General features: G+C 32.8%; 1 protein-coding gene and 1 long non-coding RNA gene across 2 annotated transcripts; one reads left to right on the plus strand and one right to left on the minus strand.

The window, feature by feature from the left end:
* The first annotated feature begins 4,051 nt into the window (after nt 1-4,051).
* Nucleotides 4,052-6,502, plus strand: LOC121220119 (rhodanese-like domain-containing protein 14, chloroplastic). Its single transcript, XM_041099307.1, has 6 exons — nt 4,052-4,816; nt 4,946-4,992; nt 5,296-5,388; nt 5,477-5,615; nt 5,708-5,810; nt 6,122-6,502. Exons 1-6 carry the CDS (start codon nt 4,597-4,599, stop codon nt 6,234-6,236), a joined length of 717 nt encoding a protein of 238 aa, XP_040955241.1. The 5' UTR covers nt 4,052-4,596; the 3' UTR covers nt 6,237-6,502.
* Nucleotides 4,542-5,034, minus strand: LOC121220120 (uncharacterized). The gene is made up of 2 exons (XR_005917301.1): nt 4,908-5,034; nt 4,542-4,801 (listed from the first exon to the last, which is right to left on the minus strand). It is a non-coding gene; the product is annotated as an uncharacterized lncRNA (long non-coding RNA).
* Nucleotides 6,503-23,084: the final 16,582 nt, after the last annotated feature.

Here is a 23,084-nt window from a genome sequence, read left to right on the forward strand (position 1 = left end):
ACTAACGTGTAGTTGATTGATGATAAAGAGTTGTCATTGATATGGAATGTCAGAATCATTACATGAATATGTGTGTTAGAGAACAACATATTGGACTGACCCGTTATGAGTATGTTTCTTGGATTATTATGTAATTGTCACGACATTACTCATAATGATTAATATTTATATGATCCTCAGACTTGAGATCATCATAATCCCAACATCGTGAGTTGTATATTTTGATACAGTCAAACGTACACCGTAACTGGTTGTTCTATAAAGACTGATGTTGGATATACCACAATCTATGTAGAGGGATATGGTTGGTCGATATAGGATAAGTCCCTCCTACATAATGGGAGTAATATCTTAAGCCACTTGATTAAGTGAGACTAGAAATGCATGGCGATGCTCAAATAAGTTGATATTAGATGTCATACTTATTTGTATATCGTAGTCTGCTTAAGATATCAAGGAACATGGAATGGACAATGCAAGTGTGACTATTCCATGACTTGTGTCCAATCTAGAGATAAAGGACTTAAGGATTATTGCATAAAAGGTTAATCATAAAAAGGTTATGTCGAATCATGATCTCTTGTGACTTAGGTAGCAATGATGCATTGCTAGATGCCACTCATTGTTCGTAGCATTAGAATCGTTCTAATGTTACTGCTAACGTTACAAGAACCTACAGGGTCACACCCTATAGTTGAAATGAACGGAAGAAACCATAGTTGGTATTGTTTTTGGGGTCGCTTGAATTAAATTAATTATAGAATTAATTTAATTTGGTAATCAAATTTCCAACACATTATGTACAAGGTTGTTGTACGTATAGTGAGGACATAAATTTGGTTAGCATAAGAATTCAAATAAATATATGGTTTACCGAACTTATATTATAATTAATGTAATTATAATTTTCGGATTAAAATATTATTATATTTATTTAATTCTTAAAAAAAACCCTAAAACAAAAGGATATATATAATCCCGTTTTTCTTTGTTTGAGTCTAGCAGCCTTCAAAGAAAAATAACTCTCAAAATTGTTTTGGGCCGTTCGTAGTCAACTGGGTGGATTACGTAGAGGCCGGAATCACGATAGATTGCGGTTTGATTCGACAGCAGATTAGACTACTCGTTGTTGAGGTGTTGCTGTCTACTCTGAATAAACATTAGGTAATTTCGCAACCTCTTTCACCCCGATTCGTTCCTCACACATGGATCCCTAGTTAAGATCGCCGAATTTTTATTTTTCGCTGCGCCATAGGGGTGCCGACGATCCAACATTCATAAACCACAAGTTGCCAATATATCAATTTTGAATTATGTAAATAATGCCTAAATGTGTCATGGAGTGAATGCTTTTAGTATACTTTCTTTTAATCTTTGACAATGACTTCTTGTAGCATTCTTGGGCACTCATTGAGCTTCGTAAAGCTCACACTTGTGTTAAATATTTTGTAGAGATATAGCTTTACCGAAGAATGGGAAGTGGGCACGCAAAGTGATCCAAACAAGGCATTACGGTTAAGTATGTGCTTGTGATTTGAATTCCCTTAATAAAGGCAATGTGGGTTACTTTGGTAGGAATAGACTTTTCTTTTTGGTACTACAAAAATGGACATTATGGACTGTTGTTAAGGACTATGAATTTTGTCTTGTGTTTTGTTTGATGTTTGTGAATGATGATTTTGAATGTGCATGATGTTGGTTGAGGTTTTATGATAAAGAATTGCATGAATTTTCGTTTAAAAAGTGATAAAAACGTGTGAACAGTATTCAATAAGTTTTGGTATGTTTTAAATGACCAAATAGGTCAAAATAAGCATGTAGAATTATGAGAAAACCATGATATGCAAATATGGTGTGTTGAGCAATTGAATTGTTGTTAAAAAGCATGTCTACTAGCATGATCATTTACTTGAGGGGTCAAATCTTGCTATTGAATGTTATCAGGTATTTGAACATGTTTTAGATGATGAATGTATGTTACGTGACTTGTTATAATTAATAAATAGGCCTAAATGCACAAAATTGTATGCTGGGTAGTGTTCAAAGTTGAAAAATGTAGGTTTTGGGTTGTTTCTGTAAAAATCTACAAGTGATGTCATGATGACGTTCAAGAGTAGTCGGGATGACCAAAATCTTGTCGTCGTGACAAGAGGCCCTTCCTAGATCACGTTGCAATGAGGTAAGTCGTGTGGTCATAACTTGGCACACTGAGTGTTTAAGTCTTGTTTTGTTAACTTTGCAATTTAGTCCAACACATTTTAAATTAAATTGGAGTCCAAAAACACTATGAAATGCTTTGAAAATTTTCACACTAATGATTTAGATGTTAAATTGCGTAATTCTTAAAATGATTTTGAAATATGGTTATTTTGTACATTTTGTTTTTTTTACGATGTAGTCCCTAAAGCTTAGGTTTTAAAATTAGATAAAAAAAATATTAACCGTTATAAACTTATTCTTTCAAATAATGAATTTAATAAAACCCTAGAATAAAAAGGTCCCCTAATTTGTTGTTTTATAAGTGTTATCTTATGTTGAATGTAAAAAGAAAAAAATACCCTTGGATGTCGTTTGAATGTTTTGTTAGCTAAAAATATATATAAAAAAAAAAGAATGTTTTGTTAGCTAAAAATATATAATAAAAAAAAGAGAATGTTTTGTTAATTAGGATTCATTTGTTTATCTTTGTTTACTTTTTGTTGGTTATGCATGATTATGTTGTGATGCCAATGGTGGTCTGTAGTGTGGTCACGTAAATGACAAATGTGCCGTTTCGGATTCGAGTTGGACCGTCCCAACCGAATTTTTGGCACCGCAAATGATGGAGAATTGGAAGGTGAGACAAGGAGTAATACAATCAATCAACCCAAAGTTGACAAGAAATGAGATGAGTGAACCCATTTTTTTTTCTTCTAGCAAGCTATGAGTTGAGCTCCACAAGATCTAATTGATTATTAATTCTAGGAAGGGATAGCAAAGGGCAAAGGGAAGTGGGTTGATTGCTGCGAGAAATTGCAATCTTTAAAATACATATCTGGATGGGACACAAAGACTAAGTTAGAAACTATTTTTAGGGATCATAAATAAATTATATTTTTTTTAAAGTTAAAATGTAATTTTATTATTGTATTAATTTATATCTTTAAAATGTTTAAAAGATTAAATTAAAATTTTATTATCTTCAACATGAAAATGGAATTTTATGGTTTACTCATTTATATTTTATAAAATATAAAAGACTAATGTAATAATTTTTCATTTTAGGGACCTCTACCCCTATGTCATAGTGCAACCTTGTAGTAGGGGTGTTCATTCGGTTAACCGACCCGAAATAATATTAACAAAATTAACCGACCTTTCAAAATTTTTAACCGTTAACCGAACCAAAATTTTTTCAAAAAAAATTAACCGAACCGAAATTTTTTCGGTTAATTTGGTCGGTTAACCGAATTAACCGAAAATTATATATTTTTTATTTTTGGTTAAAAATTAACTGAATTACCCGAATTAACCGAATTACCCGAATTAACCGAATTAACCGAATTGAATCACTACATAATTAAATTATTTTTAGACTTTTAGACTTTAGTTTTAGTTTTAGAATTTTATTTTTATTTATTAAATTATTTGTAATTTTTATGATTGGGTTGGGTAATTGGGTTGGGTTGAATACTTGGGTTTGGATTGGGTTTAGGTGAATAGTGGGCCTATTTATATATTATAATTTTATTTATTAATTTTTTTGATTAAACCGAAAAAATTCGGTTAACCGACTGGTTTCGAACCGAATTAACCGTTAACCGAAAAATTAAAAAATAATTAACCGACCCCGACCAAAAAAATTTGGTTAACCAACCGATTAACCGAATTCGGTTGGTTAACCGAATTTTTTCGGTTGTACCCGAATTTTGCACACCCCTACCTTGTAGTGTCATGATAGGGTAGGATGTCAAGGGGCCATTCATATATAGGGCAATGGCAAAGGATAGGGAAACCTGAGGAAGGGTAAATCTTTTGTATTTAAGAAAGTTTCTTCATTTCAAACATATTTACGTTTTCTGATAGTGTTTCTATAAAAACGTTTTAGCATTTTATAAGGATGGACAGTCTATAGCGGTTGGGCTGAACCACCAGTTATGACTATTGAGATTATTAACCGAGTTGAGTGGGAGCCTCCATCCAAATGTCTCACAAACTTACAACCGAGTGAACAAAGTTGTGTTTATGACACCCTGTCAACTCCTTTCGTGGCGCTCCTGAGGCTGATGGTAGGCAGGTTCTAAGCTAAGGCCCTAATACTGAAAATTAGTAATAGCATCTATATTCTACAGTAACTGAAGATAGGCCAAGCCAACTTGGCTCTCTGTGGATGACAGAAATCCAACTGTGACAAACACCTTAACACATGAACCACAAACTCAGATTTTTCAACCAAAAAAAATATCCAGAATGAATGGCCCACTTCTAAAGCAAGCATCCAACAATCTCTTTGAAACAACATGAAAATGACAAAAACACAAGCCCATTTCATATAAAACTCCCTCAATCACCCAACTCCTTTAGTAGCAACTGATCTTTTCTGCGATTCAGAAGAAAATGGCTGCACTCACTTCAATTACCCCCAACCCAGCTTCATCCTCTTCAGTATACTCCAATTTCAGGACCTCTCCATTGACTCTCTCTTCCCAGATTATTGCAGACTGTTCTTGCCTTTTGAGTGTAAGATCAGGTCTAGCATCAAGGCAAAGACTGGCTTCCCGGAATCGGCGGTGCCTAATTATCCGAAGTGCAGCAACAAAGCCTGCAAAATCACCAGGTACCACTACTGTTGTAGTCCAACCTTAATTTAATCATAAGATGAATGGTCGATTGAACCTCAGGCTCAGGAACAAAACAAATTGGCTGACCTGATTTTGATTTTCTTCTCTTCTTTTGGAGGGATTAGCTGAAGAAGATTGGAAGGTCAAGAGGGAACTTCTCTTGGAGAAAAGGGTATTCCATCTTCCACTCTCATGCTTAAGTACACATTTTGATGCTGCATACATACTTGGAAAATTTAAAATCGTCACTCTCACCGGTTGATACAACAAACAACCCGTTCCCCTTATAAGTTGCTACCTAATGATTCTATATTTAGAGGATGGAAGTAAAAAGCTAGAAATATTTATAAATACCATCAAATATCATGAATTGAGAAGAAGAATCCCCTAAGGGGGGATAAAGCTCCTGTACACAGGTGAGTGTCTGTAAGGATGACAACGCAAGCATAACAACAGGATTACCCTTTGCTTGCAGGTAAGAAGTGTGGATGCAAAGGAAGCTTTTCGCCTTCAAAAAGAGAATAACTTTGTGATTCTCGATGTACGTCCTGAAGCAGAATTTAAAGAGGTCAGTCGGTTCATTACAACAGGAAAATAATCAGTCACGAAAGGGGCGTTTCAGTTAATGCTGCTAAATTTGATGCCTTTTGATGCAGGCTCATCCAGCAGGTGCTGTTAATATTCAGATATATAGGCTTATAAAGGAGTGGACGGCATGGGATATCGCCAGGCGTGCAGCATTTGCATTTTTTGGCATATTTTCCGGCACAGAAGAGAACCCTGAGTTTATGCAAAGTAGAATCAAGTTCCCTATTTTTCTTCTATTGTCCACCACCATTTCCTACTTAGCAGTTACAAAAGGAACTAACTGTTTGTTATCTAAGCAGGTGTAGAATCAAATTTTGGCAAGGACGCAAAGATAATAGTGGCGTGCACAACTGGGGGTACAATGAAGCCATCCCAAAATCTACCTGAAGGTCAACAATCCAGGTATTTACAGCATTTTGATTTTATACAAGCTTATAGCATGCATTATAGGCCTAATTAGAAATTACAAGCTTAATGTAGTTCAAATCTGATAGCTAGGTGTGGTGCTTAAATGAGAAGTAGATAGGATTAAACTAGTAACTAAACAAACCATCGACATTGATTAAAAGTGAAGCTCAAAAGGCCTAATTAGTAATTAGTAGTTGATGTTTGATGATTTTTCATTTCCCCTCAATCTAAGCAATTAAAGTTATTTATTTGCTGAACTTTTTGTCAACTAGAAGATACAAGTGCTTGCTTTTGAATCCTTGCAGATCACTCATAGCGGCTTACTTGCTTGTGCTCAATGGGTACAAAAATGTTTTCCATTTAGAAGGGGGTCTTTATACATGGTTCAAAGAAGGACTGCCATCAGAATCTGAAGAATGATATATCAAATGATTAGATGGTGCTTCCATCGAAGCTCAAATTTTGTCCTTAAGACTGATTTCTACCATTTTCCTTTAGGTTTTGAATGTGATCTCTTTTAGGCATTTTAATCATACTAAGAATCTTGTATCACCTTAAGTTATGTATGACTTTTTTTTTTCTGTTAAATGTGAAAAATTGAATGTATAAGTAGTAAAACCGAAGGTTTGCAACTAGTGGCAACAGCCAAATCATCAAATTTGACGTGATTCACAATGACCTGTCAATTATCAGTGTACTAGTTTAAACCATTTCATGTTTTACACGTAATTAAGGGTACCTTAAGACAAGGCCTTCACTCTTTCCTACTGAGTTTAGTGGTAAAAATCCATGGCCAAATACTTTGTTCAAATCCAAGCTGATGTTAATCGTGACAATATCGGGTGGGATAGAAGATAACTACCCCATTTGGGCAGTGAAAACGAGACCATATTTGAGTGCTTTTGACTTGTGGGATGGTTTTGAAATAGGTAGAGAAATGTTGAAATAGGTAGAGAAATAACTCTTTAGAGAGTAAATCCTATTATTACTCAAATGAAACAAAACAGAGACGAAATTGCCAAGAAATTCAAGGTTCTCTCTTGCACTCACTCTGTTGTCAGTGATGCAATTTTCACAAGGACACTATAGCAAATAGACTTTTAGCGGCGTTTTTTTAGGCCTATAGCGGCGTTTTTAAGCACTGTTAAAACTATTTGCGGCGCTTTCACAAGCGCGGCAAAAAATGTCGCTATAGACAACGCTAAATTTTGCGGCGTTTATGTGAAAAACGCCGCTATAGAACATGACCTTTAACGGCGCTTTACCCACAAACGCCGCTAAAGATCATGATCTTTAGCGCTTTTATCACAAACGCCGCTAAAGAACATGACCTTTAGCGGCGCTTTTATCACAAATGCCGCTAAAGAACATGACTTTTAGCGGCGCTTTACACATCAAAAACGCCGCTAAAGATCATGACCTTTAGTAACTTTTAAAAACATTTAAAAATATTAAATATTAAAATCAAACATTATTAATATAAAAAATTAATTAGTATTGAATATATACTTCTAGTCAAAGAGGTAGTATTTAAACATATAATAAATTAATATTTTTTAGTTAAATTATTGAAAAATCATGTTAATATTTAAATAGCAAAATTACAAGTTCAAATAGTGCAACTAATTGATTGCAAAAAAAAATGCACAAGTTCAAAATGTGCAGTAATAAACTTGAAAATTTATGGACTAAAATGGAAATTAAAAAACCCTTTGAAATTAGACTAAAATGGGTTTACTACATTCACTGTTTACTACATGGGTTTATTGCTTCTATAAACTCCAATTAGACATTGTTGAGGAAATATAACACATTCTGATAAAGTAACAAGCTAATGGATATTTTACTTCTGAGTTGTGACTTAATTGATTTAATTCACTCACTGCCATTGAAGGTGGTCTCTCCTCTTCAGCAGGTATTTCATGCAAGAACCTACCTCTGAGTAGTGACTGCAAAATTAAGATAAGAGTGCTGCTAGTTTAGCATGGCAACATGTGAAAACAAAAGGATTTTCATAGAGCAAAACCATATATATATATTAACATCAATCATCAAGACATGTGATCACATAACAGTCCAGAAGTAGTTTATAAAAGCTAATTCCATCACCGGCATACTTTTAATATTTTACTTTCATAAAAATTAAAACGTTTTCTAAAAACATACGAATGATGTTACTTTCATTCTTAACCACTATATAGCAAGTATTATCCTTCTACAAAGAAATAAAAGGTTAACCTCCTCTAGTTTCCAGCCTAGCATGAATCTATGAGAAAGAGGGATGAATGGTGAAAAACTTAGGTAACAAAAACTTATTTAAGGATTTACTATAAAAATAGAAGTCAACCAAGAGCATCATTGAAATTAATGGCAAGCGACTAAAATTCTAAAAATTCATTATGATAAATGACGATGGCAAACTTCGAAGATTTTTTTTAAGAAAACTTATTAGGGAACATAGAAATAAAATACCTTAAATTTACTTAAATTTGAAGCAAACTTCTAAAAAAAAAGAAGTAAATTAATACCGAAAACAAGAATGAGAGAGAAGCTATGAGAGATGGAATATTGATTCCGAATATAGTGACAAGTGGCAAAGCATTTGTGTCAATCAAAGTTCATAGCTATGCTAAGGACAGATGCTCCATAAAATAGAAGTCTAAACTTAAGTCAAATTTTCTTTATAGAACAGTTTTAAACAAAATCAATTAAGAAATAAAAGAAAAATGGGAAAAAGAAAGCCAACAACAATTACCAAGGAATAGAACCCATTTTTGGCAAAATGTTAGCAAAAACTAACAGTAATAAAGCAGTCATACAAACTTATTACCCAGATTTCAATGCAACCTAAATGCCAGCCAAACAAACATCCAGACAATCAATCAAATTTCAACAAACACCCATCAATCACAGTATATTTGTTAATGTTTTAAAATATCACCCAATTATGTGTCCTTGACAACCGCCTAGCAAGAGCATAGATGCAATATGCAACGTCAGCCCGAGGCCGAGCAGCAGAAATGGCAGCGAAAATGGCTGTGAAAATGGGAAAAAAAACCAAGTCTTATACTATTTTATCAAACTAACTCAAAAATAAATTATATTTATAAAAATAACCTAAGTTTAAAAATAATCACCAAAATAATCTAAAATAAACAGTACTCACTCTTTTTTTGCACCAATGATTGCCTAATCATTTTGTCAGACTTAAAAAATTATTTTTTTGAGTTTTAGCCTGTTAATGGTCGGAACCCATGTATTTTTTTTAAAAAATTGTATAATACTGATATACGAAAAATAAAAAAAAGAAAAAAAAGAAATTTTTGGTGCTGGCTTGTCAATGGCCGGCACCCAATGGTAAAAAAAATTTTTGCTTTTTTTTTCGTGTCAGAGTCAGATATAATTATACGAAAAAAATAAAAAATTTTTTTTGGGTGCTGGCCTGTCAATGGCCGGCACCCAGTACAATTTAAAAAAAAATTCTTTTTTTTCGTGTTAGAGTCAGATATAAATATACGAAAAAAATTAAAAAAAAATTTGGGTGCTGGCCTGTCAATGGCCGGCACCCAGTACAAATTTTAAAAAAAAATTTCTTTTCTTTCGTGTCAGAGTCAGATATAAATATACAAAAAAATTAAAAAAAAATTTTAGGTGCTGGTCTGTCAATGGCCGACACCCAGTACAATTTTTTTTAAAAAAATTTCTTTTTTTTCGTGTCAGAGTCAGATATAAATATACGAAAAAAATTAAAAAAATTTTTTTGGGTGCTGGCCTGTCAATGGCCGGCACCCAGTACAAATTAAAAAAAAATTCCGTGTCAGAGTCAGATATAAATATACGAAAAAAATTAAAAAAAAGTAACTTTTTTTTACTGTTGGGTGCCGGCCATTGACAGGCCAGCACCCAAAAAATAATTTTTTTTTCTTTTTTTTTCTTTTTCGTATATCAGTATTATACAATTTTTTAAAAAAAATACATGGGTTCCGGCAATTGACAGGCCAAAATCTAAAAAAATATTTTTTTTAAGTCTGACACAATGATTAGGCAATCATTGATGAAAAAAAGAGTGAATACTGTTCATTTTAAGTTATTTTGATGATTGTTTTTAAATTTGGGTTATTTTTATAAATATAATTTATTTTTGGATTAGTTTGGTAAAACAGCCTATTTATAACGAATCCATAAAGTGCTGAATCACTGTAATTAGAATGTGGGTATCCACCTCTAATGTGTTTTTCTTTTGCAGGGCGTTCATGATGATTTGTGGCCTTGACCATAGCAACATCCAAATCCTGCAAAACAATAATAATAAATGCATAATCAATAAAGATCAGCAACAGCCATAGAGTGTAAGTTTATTTATTAATTTAAATTAATTTTTAAGAGTGTAAGTTTTAACAAATAAAAATTAAAATCGAATGTTTATTTATTCATCATTTATGATATTATAATGATGGTAAAGATATTTTGATATATGATACTAAATTAACAAAACAAATTTTTAAGTGTATATTTATTTCAAGATTTTTAATGTAATTCCATATAAATTAATAGTAATATATGCTAAATATGTATATATTTATGTTAAAAATTATCGTAATTATTGTAAATTTTTAAATAATCTAATTAATTAATATAAAAACCAATATGGAAAAAATAAAAGAATATACGTATTTATTTTGATATTTTTCCCACATTAATTATATTCATTTAAAAATGTTTAAACCAGCCTTAAAAGAACTATAAACTAATTTTTTTATTAAAAAAAACTAAAAATTCCATTTACATGATTTATTCAAAATATAACTGGACAAAATTCAATTTAATAAATATTTTAAAAAATTTATTCAAATTCATCATTATTAATAAGCGGTTATTTCAAAATTAAATGTAACAATTAAAATTTAATAAGGACTAACATCATAATTAAAAAAAAAGTAAATTGATTTCAAGAAGAGAGATTAAGTGTAACAACTCGATGATTGTATTTACTTTTTTCTATCTTATAGCATCATCCTAAAGCAAGATTAATTGGGGAAACATCTCCATTCTTAAATCCTAATATCAATTCCAATCCCAGGCTTGTATTAAAACGCATTGCGGGGTACAAACAAGTGCATTTCATTCAAGTAATTATCTAATCACAATGCACAAATTCTCAATGAATATCAATGACTTAAACCAAATAAAAGGTCCCAAACTTAGTCTATTATGTTCATTAACATCATAAAAAAACACCAATTACATCCTAATAACAATTTCAACTCCAAAGTTGACTAAAGAAGAAGCTTTGCAAGATATGAAAACATAAGTGCATTTCCATTCAAGTAAATTGTTGTGTTGTAATCACAAAGTTCAAATGAAAACCAATGACTTGAACCCATAAAAAATTCAACTTAGTCTATTGTATTCGTTAACATCAACATAAAAACATCAATTACTTCTAATAACAATTCCAACCCCAAAGTTCAATTAAAAAGCATTGCAGGATACACAAATGCAAATGTATTTCCATTCAAGTAATAATAGTGTTTTAATCACAAAGCTCCAAATGAAAACCATGACTTAAACCCATTATAGATTACAAACTTAGTCCATATGCTCATTAACATAAACATTAAAAAAACATAAAATAAAATACTTACTTGATACCAAGATCAATGTGCTCTTGGATACCGAATCCAAAGCAGCCAGTATCACTGAAGTTCCTTCTCAAAAGCTCATATTCTTTAACCTTCAAACCACTCTCAAGAAGCTGCATAACATTATGACATAGCAGAGGTAAAGAGCAACCTGTAACCAAGAAAATAAATTACATTTTCTCTACGGTCTATAGAGAACTGACAATCGAAGAACCAAAAGTAATAGACATAATATAAATTATTAACTTGAGAATAGTTGATCTTTTCTCTTCCAGCAACCTGCACAACTCGACTTTTAACCCTACAACTTGCATGATAGATTGACTTGTATTTGACTCTAACTCTAATTGTTGGCATGGGATAGGGGGACGACCGGTATTATAGGAGAACAATTCCTACGCCTACGCATATTTACACAACAAAAAAAAGAAGAAGAAGAAAAAAGAATTTTTTTAAGCAAAGACATAAAAAGAAACTGAAACAGAGATTCTTCACCTTCTTCAACCTTTTTTTTTATCTATTTATTTCAGCGAACAACCAATGGCATCTTAGTAAAGGCAATGTAAAAGAAAGGAGGGAAACAAAGCGCAAAAACCTCCTTATTCCCCTCTTTGTTTTCTTTATCTTTCAACTTCTCTTCCTCCGATTTCTTCTCATCTAGGGTTTCTGTCGCCATAGAAATCACCAGTAAAATTAAAGGAAACTGTGTGTTCCCTTGAAAGCCTAAAATTAAAAGAAACCCTAACAGATCGAGAGAAAATGAGTAGCTAAGGTGAGTGAATTCAGTGTAGTGAAGTGAAAAGGAAAAAGAAGTGTGATTGGTGTAGGTGTATTGACTGGTGTTGTTGGAAATGGGAAATTTGGAGGATTTTAGCTGAAGAAAAACAAACTTTTATTTGGGGGATTTAGGGCGCACGACGGAGATGAGAAGAACGGATAACCAAAAATCATTTTTTGGGACGGGATTTTGATTATCTTTTGCGGCGTTTTTGTGAAAAACGCCGCAAAAAATCATTTCATTTTAAACAAAACGACGTTGTTTTGTTTTGCTAAAAATCTTTTATTTTGGCTGCTAAAAATTATTAGTCAAGTTATTTTATAAAACATTTATTATTACTATTTTTTATAAATTGGATTAAATTGCTGTAATTAATTATTAAGTTAGAATTATCCAATGTAAGCAACCAATCTCTCACATATCAAATTTCTATTAAAGATTGTGACGTGAATTATGATTTTATATTATTCTTTTTCGATCTAATCTCCATTTTATTAGAGATATTTCTTCCTAACTAAAATATAACTATTTTGCTAGATGTTCGATGTGTAATGATTTTAGTTTTTGTATTTCATTTTTATTTGTTAATATATAAATTAAAAAACACTAATTAATATAAACCCTAAACCACTAACCCCTATCCTCTAAACCCTAAATCATAAACCATAAACTATAAACCCCAAACTCTTAACCCCTAACCCCTAAACCTTAAACCCTAACCCTTAAACCATAAACCATAATCCCTAAACCCATAATCCATAAACCTTAAAATAGTAACTCCTAACTTTAAACCTTAAATCATATACCCTAAACCATAAACCCTAAACTATAATGATAATTAATTCAATATTTTAAAATTAATACTATCTATTTTACGATTATATAAGAAATTATTTAATATATAAATTAAAAAACAATCAGTCATGTACCCAAAAAAATTTAAATTATTTTAAATAATAATATTTTAATATTTTTATTTTTAACAAATATTTTTCTATAGCGGCGTTTTTCAAAAAGCGCCTAATGCTCGATCTATAGCGGCGTTTTTTAAAAAGCGCCACTAATGCCACTAAAGTTCAACATAAAACGATGGCGTTGTGCTTAATTTTTTTTGAGACGTTTTTCAAAAAGTGCCGCTAATGCTCGACCTATAGCGGCATTTTTCAAAAAGCGCCACTAATGCTCGATCTATAGCGGCATTTTGACAAAAAACGCCGCTAATGCTCGATCTATAGCAGTGTTTTTCAAAAAGTGACGCTAATGCCACTAAAGCTTATCATAAAACGAAGGCGTTGTGCTTAAGTTTTTTGCGGCGTTTTTTCAAAAAGCGCCGTTAATGCTCAATCTACAGCGGCTTTTTTTAAAAAGCGCCGCTAATGCTCGTTCTATATTGGCATTTTTCAAAAAGCACCGCTAATGCTCGATCTATATTGGCGTTTTTTGTCAAAACGCTGCTAAAAATACCGCTAAAAACCTATTTTGCTGTAGTGGGATAATAATGACCTCTAAAATTGCCAAAAATACTTGGGACAAACTTAAGGAGGAATTTGAAAGAAGTGACAGGACCAAACAAATTGAAGGGCTGAATTTAGGGAGGAAGTTTGAAGTTCTTAAGATGAAAGAGTCTAAGATTGTCAAAAATTATGCTGGTAGGTTCACGAAGGTTGTGAACCAATTTAGGTTGCATGGTGAAGACCATTCAGATAAAAGGATAATTGAAAAGGTGCTTGTAGGGGTTCCGGAGAGGTTAAGTAAAAAAGTATTCCCATATCAACTTTGTCCCTTTATAAAAATTATTTTGTAAAGGATTTTACACATTTAATATTTAATTAATTTTTTAAATATTATATTTTTAATTACAGTAATTAATTTAAAATAATATTTTTCATTTAATTTATTGACTATAATTAAAATATATTAACTTATCAATTCAGATATTATAATAGAAAATTTTCAAATAATAATTAAAGTATTTTTAACATATTCAACATACAATATAATTTTATTTTATATAATAACGTAGAGTAACATTATTCAAACTAATAACTAATTAACATAATTAAGTTTAATATTAATTAAGTGATAATTAAAATACTTAGAATTCTATTCAAGTAATAACTTTATTTCACATCAATAAAATTACGACAACTTTTGTTTACATAAAAAATTAACTAATAATTATAAGTTATAAATTATAAATTATAATTATAATCATAAAAACTTTTTCCTTATATTTTATAATTAGAGATCTATTCAAGAAATAACTATTTATTTTTTTAAATGTCTAATTATTTCAATTTCTATTAAATTATAATTATTTTTAAATGTGAATTTAGTAATATGCTGCAAAATAAAGGGGATTCTCGTAAGTTCAAATTTTTTTCCAAACTCATGCTTATATATATTATAGATAATTAGAGTTGGCATAATGAAAGTTTTAGAATTTTTTTGAAACAAACTTTTAATTGTGATATCAATAGCAATATATCCGATCAAATTAACTTCAAAAAGGTGTTCGAATTTGTTGATCAATCCAAATTGAAGTCCAAATCTCTCAAGTTTTCAATCGAATGATCTTTATTGTTCTCGAACTTTCAAATGCTTAGAAAGTAGGCTCTAACTCAAAAAATTGAACACGACGAAAACCAAGACTTCCCACGGGGATGTTGTTAGCTCATATGATCAAATCGAAATTACAAAGAGGGGTGAATTGGCTTTTAAAAAAATTAGGAAAGCTAGAGAGAAGTGATAGAAAATCGAACACAAGAATTTAGAGTGGTTCGGCCCCAATTGCCTACTCCACTACCTTAGCTTTCCATAACTAAGTATTTTATCAAATTCACTAATTTGATCAACCTTTGAGGACAATGTTTAACCTTACGACTCCCTTAAGATTTCTAGCCAAATCTTAAGACACAAACCCTCTCAAAGAGATAAAAATAATCAAATAAAGAAATAATTCGTAAAATATCAAAATGTTTACAAATTAAGCTCAATTATAATGAAAAACACTTGAGCAAGAGAATAGAAATAAAACTCATAAGTGTATGAAGGACAAATATGGAAGTATTTGGCACAAAGGTTGTTTGATTGATGATTTTTGATTGAATATGTTTTCTTGTTGTTGTAGGATCTTTAGAAGCTAGTATTTACACCCCTTAATTGAATTCCAACTATTGTGGTTGTTAGAGGTACGAATAGAGCAGTTGGGGATGTGAAAACCATATCATTTAACTCACCTACAACAACAATTATCAATACCACATAAAAATGTATCAATATTTTTTGCAATAAATGCTAAAGTCACTGACTGTTGGAGCTGAAATACTGATACTGGACAAATTTTATCGATAACATATAAAGGTATCGATACCTGTAATGCCGCAAAACATTAAGTTTTTGATTTGTTAAATGTTGTTAGGTAATTTGTTTTAGTTTAGTGGTTAAGTGTTGTGGGTAGTGTGTGAGAGGTTCTGGGTCTGATTCCTTCTCTTTTGAATTTTTGTTATTTTTGTCCCTATCTCTATCCTTGAGCATTTTTTTTAAATTTTATTTTTGTTCCATTTGTGACAGAATGAGTTTGTTGGTTTAGTGGTTAGGTGTTAGCTTATACTTTGGGTCTTGTATTTGAATCCCTGTAGGCGCAAATGAAAATATTTTTGCTTTTCCCCAATTGTGCCACTCATATGGTAGAGTTTGAATTTAAATTGAATTATGAGGGAATCTGATTAGTTATCAGTAAATCTAGTTAGTGGGATAATATTGTGTTTTTTTAAATAATTATTTTCCAAAAAATTCTCCCATTCCCTTTCAAGTTTTTACCATTTACCTTTTCCCTAATTTTTCCCCAAAATTTCCTCACACGTTTTTCACTTTCTCACACCCTTCTTTCACTTAGTTTTTTTTTCAATTCTAGTGATTTATTTTCTTCTATTGTTACTCATTTGGGTTTATCTTCTTTTTTTTTATGATTTCTTTTGAATATATCTCTTCTTCCATTCTTTGGTTCATTTGTGCCATCGTTTTGGGTTGCTGTGCAATTTTGATTGATGTTCTTCGCTTGGTACGGTGTATATCTCTGTAACTAAGTTCTGTTTAATTTTGGATATAATGTTGTTTCGTTTCGTAAGCAAGGTTTGGAGGAGTATGCGTGTGTGTGTTTTTGTGATATTCGGTCTAATTGTTGGTATTGGTGTACTATTAGGGGAAATTTGTGAGTCTCATGATGACCTTCCGGTGAGTTAAGGAAATTTTGGGGGTTGCTATTATTTGGGTTAGTTTTCGTGTGTTGAAGGATTGGTTTGTGAAATTAGAAGCGAGTGATCAATTGCTGATAGTCGAATTGGTGATTTGGTTTTGTTTAATTGAGGCTAATTAGTCGTGTTAAATCTTGATTTTAGGTTCAATAATTGTGAACAATGCAAAGTTAAAAAAGGGACTGTCGACGCCACACTGCCGTGTGCACCACATGGCCGTGTGAACCATACGGGCGTGTGGGCTCATTTCTTAAAATTTTACCCTAGGTCTGTATTTGATGTGAAAATCAAAATTTCTGTGGAGTTCGTATGGTATAAATAAGAATGTAAATCATGATGTTTGATGCTCTATTTCTATTAAATGTGACTAATGAACACATTATATGTATGTTATATGTATTAGCATGATGTGTTTTATGCCAAAGTGATCTAAAATCTGATGTGTATAACATGTATGTCCTACACATATTAGTTTTCCATGTTCATCTTGGTGGGATTATGATTATGGGGGAATTGTTGGCAGTTTAATAATATATCTTATATGATGGTTAATGCCATAGATCTGTTCTGGTGGCTTTGTTACACCTATCTAATTCTGGCAGCTAGACTGCAATTTTTCTAAAAAGTGACATACTATCACTTAGTGATGTGTATGGTTGGATAGGTATTTATTATACTAATTGGTGTGTAGAGACGGTCCGAGATGGTGTGTAGCGAATGGGGGTAGGATTGGATTCTGTATCTGTTTATGCATCAATAAATGAAATGAATTTGATTTTGTATTTAAGCATATATATGTATATTATTTGCTAATTCATATGTGTTTGAATTATTGATTGAAATAAGTTACACATTGAGCTTGTAAGCTCGCTTTCTGTTTGTTTGCTCTCAAGTAATCCACAGACTTAGGATGGATCAGTGTGACGGAGCTCGGATATACAAAAATTGCAATTCTTTTGATCATGTCAGTTTTAATATGATTTTTCGTTGGATTGTTTATTGTACTTTTGAGGATAATTATATGTTTTGAGTTTTATTTTCATTTGAGCTATTATTAACGTCTTTGGTATATTAATTTGAACTGCAACATGTCGAATTTCAAAATCCTGATTGTGTTTCCAAAACTCAGTTTAACTCAAAATTTTTGCTACAAAACAAAGTGATTGTATAAATATTCTTCCACAAATTTTAATGAATTAGTAAGAGAAAGTGCTTTTCGAAAAAACTGGAAATTTTATCAAAAGCTTTTAGTGTTAATTTTATGGATTCAAATTGACTTATAGTTTTCCGAACGAGTTGTAGTAATTTCTCCAGATTTGACCATAACGTCCAGGCTGAGTTTGAGGTTTTACATTTGGTGGTATCAGAGCTTAGGTTCAAAACTCGGGCTGTGTTTTTTTTGGGTTCAAATTCTTATGAAAATATTTTGAACAAATTGTATTTCTGATTAATTCTGAAAAATGAGTTTATGAGAATTCCGAGTCTCCGATGCTGGTCTTATAAGTACTTCTCCTTTAGTTATACTCTGTAGTTTAGAAAGACACTGTAGTGTTAGAAATACTTTGCTTTAGCTAAAGACTGTAACAACTCTATAAAAGTTTTGATAAAATCTTAGACATGAGATTTCTGATAATAAACTTCAATTGATTCATAAAATTTTGAAATTATAGATAATATAAGCATAATGAGTATGCGCGGAAACCATGGATGAGGTACCCGTGGACATGGTGAGCGTCGAAGAGGGGCTCGAGTTGAGCCATCTGCGATAGGCAGTATGCCCAATTTAGATACGAGTGATATCGTTGGGACGCCTACTTTTGAGACTAAGTCTCAGGATTAGATTGTTGATGATGATGCATTGTCCCAAACTATGTTGAAAGTGTTGGAGAGGGTCGCTGGAGCCTATACTGGATCAGGTAGCCGTGGGTTGATAATGGAATGACTCTGAACTAATAGGGTCGAATTATTTAAGGGCATTGCTGGGGTTGCCTCGAATGTGGCTGAATATTGGTTGGAGGCCACTGAGAAGATCATGAATAACTTGGACTGCACCCCGAGCAAAAACTAAAGGGTGTAGTGCCTTTGCTTCGCAATGAAGCCTACTAGTGGTGCAAACTGTTGAGCAAAACACCCAACCAGAACGGGTGACTTGGACCTTTTTTTGTGGCACCTTCCAGAATAAGTATGTGGGGGCGAGATATATTGAAGCTCTTAGACTCGAGTTTATTGGGCTGACTCAGGGGATAGATCTGTAGCTGATTGGGAGGCTGAATTCCTATGATTGAACAGGTATGCTCGAAGCATGATTGAGAATGATTATGAGAAGAGTGTTTGTTTTGATAACAGATTGATATATGACATTAAGGTTCTGGTAGCTCTGTAGAGAGAGCGAGTCTTTGAAACTTTAGTGAAGAAGGTGAGAATAACGGACGAGATTAAACGTGTGGAGCACAAAAAGAGGGATAAGGAGAGGGGCCATAATAAGTATAATATGTATAATATGAAAATAACGGAGGAGATTAAACGTGTGGAGCACGAAAAGAGAGATAAGGAGAGGGGCCATAATAAGTATAATATGGATTCGGGTCCTTCTAGTTCTACTTAGTGGCCTAAGAAACATGCCAAGTTTGGTGGGCCTATGCAGGTTGAGGCATCGGTTGTTAATGATGGGGTTCAAATTTGTCAAGACTTTGGTGGGCACCATTCTGATGAGTGTTAGAAGAGATTGGGAGCTTGTCTGCGACACGGGTTTGTGGAGCACTGTATTAAGGACTATCCACTTTGAGTCGATTAGGTGAAAGTTATAGCTCCTAGTTTGGTTTTGCCTCAGAGGGAAATTCAAAAACCACTCAAGGCTATGGTCAAGCTAGGGGTGGTAATGGTATAGGTAGAGGGCAGAGAGCACCGAACAGAGGTGCTAATTAGGCTGAGGCAAGACAACCTGCTTTGGTATATGCGGCTAGGCACCATGAGGATAGAAACATGATCCATGTGATAGTCGGTATTTATCCATTCTCTTCCTTATTTTGTACTAAAAGATATCTGTTTAACCCTTTCATACATAGCTAGTATTGTTTCTGTTAATTTGGGAATCCTTGTTAAGAGTACTTCTGGTGAGATTTCTGTGATTAGTTCGTTGGGTCAGTCAGTGCGAGTTAATAAAATTTATACGAAGTGGTCGTTAGAGATACAAGGTGTTCTATTTCCAACTAATCTAGTGGAGTTACCATTCGGGGAGTTTGATCTGAAACTAGGTATGGACTGGCTCGTGGAGCATCGAGTTGGTTAGGATTATGCTTCTAAGAGAGTAACTCTGAGATCTGAGGATGATGTGAAAATTCTTATGGTTGGTGAGCATCTAAATTACCTCTCTAATGTAATCTCCGCTCTAGTAACTGAAAAGTTAGTCTGAAAAGGGTGTGAAGTGTTTCTAGCATATGTGCACGACATGAGTTTTGTGGAATCTTCTGTTGAGGATATTCAAATAGTTAATGAATTTCCAGACGTCTTATAGGAAGAATTATTGAGGTTACCACCGGATAGAAAGGTTGAGTTCGATATTGAGGTTTTACTTGAAATAACTTCAGTGTCCATTGCTCCCTACTGTATGGCATCGAAGAAGTTTATGGAATTGAAAGTACAGCTTCAGGAACTTCTCGATCGAGGGTTCATCAGGCCTAGTGTGTCTTCGTGGGGAGCACCAGTTCTTTTTCTTAAAAAGAAACATGGTACTATGAGGATGCGCGTGGATTACTGCCAGCTGAATAAATTGATAGTAAATAATAAGTACCCACTTCCAAGGATTGACGATTTGTTCAATCAGTTTCGTGGGACATCTGTATTTTCGAAAATTGATCTTTGTTCTTGGTATCATTAGTTAAAGGTGAGAGAGGTTGATGTGCACAAGACAGTCTTCAGGACTCGTTATGGGCACTATGAGTTCCTTATTATGTCATTCGATTTGACTAATGCTCTGGCTGCATTCATGGATCTCATGTATCGGGTCTTCTAGCCATATTTGGATCAGATCATCGTGATTTTCATCGATGATATTCTAGTATACTTTAAGACTAAGGTTGATCACGATGAGCATCTTAGAGTGGTTATTCAAATACTCCAAGAGAAAAAGCTCTACGCTAAATTGAGCAAGTGTGAGTTCTGGTTAAGTGAGGTCACTTTTCTGAGACATGTGGTTGGAAACACAAGAATATATAGACTTTTTCAGCACCTTTTGAGTACTAATTCATGCACTTTCTAAGTATTTTTTGTCGAATTTTATAGTTTAATTATAAAATAATTAAATATCACTCCATTTATGAAACATATTGAATTTTAATTATTTTTATAATACATTTACACAATTTTATTTATTTTGGACAGTTTTACACAAAGGGTGAAAAAACAGCTCGGTAGTTGATAACTCTTAAAAATAGTTATATTTCATGCCTTTAGACCTAGCTAATTGCTGGTACTAAGGTACATTTAATTGCATTTTAGGATATTTCATTTGTATTTTCATCACTTTATTAGGACCTTGGACTGTGTTTAAATATTAGGTACTTTTAATTGCTTGTGGTAGGGTTGTGTTTGGTGATTTGACCAGTGCAGGTTGAGGAACAAGAAATAAAGGAGTCTAGTTTAGCCCAACTGTACTTGTAGTAGGAAAATCTACCTAAAAAGAAGGAGAAAATAATCTGGGATGTTGGTTTTTATCCTAGAAAAAAAATAATTTAAAAAGAGGAGAAAATAATATTGGGTTGTTGAAAAAAATTTAAAACAAGGAGAAGATAAACATAGGTTGTTGGATTTACCCAAGGGAAAATGCTATACAAAGCCATAGGAGGAAACCCTAAATAATGAAAAAAAAGGATGGAGATCCATAGGTGAAACTAGAGGGTAGCGGTTGAGTAGAGATGAAAAGAGGAAGACGAAAATAGTCCCACCCAACCATCGCAGGTCACTGTGCTGCTGGATTATGATTTGGACACGCGAAAGCTGTCTTCCTGTCGTTATTCTATTATGTCTTAACTATTTCTCTATGAAATGATTTGATGAAAAGAATGTTGAATGTTATTTTGGTTTTGAATTTTATTTGCCAACCCATGAGCTAAATCTCATAGGGTTGGGATTATATGATGAAACCTTTATTTTTTTCAATGGTTGAAGCATAAATCTGAATTAATTTACTGTTTCATTCAATTATTTTTATTTCAAAATTTTACGCGTGGAATCCCTAGACATAGACAACTATGAAGCATGGCCATAAACTAATTTAATTTTGAAAAGGTTTGATTAGTTGTACCAAAATTGAATGATATGAGCAAGTACTCGATAGATACTTGTAGTAAACTCTAGACATAGAGCAACGTTCATATAGAAGGAAACAGTGCAGGGTACCATATTAAAGGCCTATAGACACGGGTAAGGTAACTTGAGGTTTTTATTCTCGAAAAAAGCAAACCACTTTAAAACTCTTCTGAGTAGTAGATTGATTATGATTTGGCCGAGACATTTCTGACAGTAAGGGTAGATTCTTAGTAATTTCAACCTTCCATATCAAAATTGTATATCCCGTATCCCTTGCCGTAGTATCTTTGCCACCACATACTTAGTTTTTTATTTGTTCAGTTACATATTATTCATATAATCATTTTCATAATTGTCATTACATTTCTTCTCTCATTTTGCCATAGCATTTCCAAGTATTCATTAATTTCACATATTGCATACATCATTATTCCTTTTAATTGCCACTGCATACTTACCATAGTTTTACCATATCATTAATCACATTTTATTATAATAACTTGACCGTTTTTGTTCCTCAATCTGTTCCTCATGGGAACGATACTCGCTCATCAATTTATTACTTGATATAAGGTGTATACTTGCACAAATCACATATCATTTCACACGCGACAAGTTTTTGACGCTATTACCAGGGATCGACATTTTGGTGAAATTTGGTTTTGTTATTTTACTTAGTTCCATTAGTTTTATTTAACTTAGTTATATTTAATTTCTATAGGTTTGCCATCAGTGCATGAGAAGAGGCATTGCTGCTAACAAAGAATATCCTTTTAACCTAGGGATTGAAAGAACTTTACAAAGAAGGTGGAAAGAACTGTAAAAAATGGCTAGGAACGGGAATGATCCTAGCTTCAATGATACTCCGAATGGTCAACATGCTAATCCTCGTGTTAGTAGGGTGATAGATGATCGAGACAGACCAATCCAAGACCATGTTGTGGCAATTTTGGATGATTTGAGTCTAGGGATAGTCATACCACAAATACAATCTTAACAGTTTGAGCTGAAACCGATAATGTTACAGATATTACAAAAAGTAGTACAATTTAGTGGATTACCCACTGAAGATCCAAGACTACATTTACGAATTTTTCTAGAGGTTTGTGACTCGTTTAGACAATAGGGTGTTCTTGAAGATGCCCTGCAGCTTAAATTGTTTCCATATTCTTTGAGAGATAGTGCGAGAGCATGGCTGAATGCTTTACCGTCGGGAACAGTAGCATCATGGAATGATTTTCGCAAGAGATTTTTTCTATAGTATAATTCTCCAAATATGAATGCC

Source organism: Gossypium hirsutum, chromosome D08 (genome assembly GCF_007990345.1).
Source record: "Gossypium hirsutum isolate 1008001.06 chromosome D08, Gossypium_hirsutum_v2.1, whole genome shotgun sequence".
Lineage (NCBI taxonomy): Eukaryota > Viridiplantae > Streptophyta > Magnoliopsida > Malvales > Malvaceae > Gossypium > Gossypium hirsutum.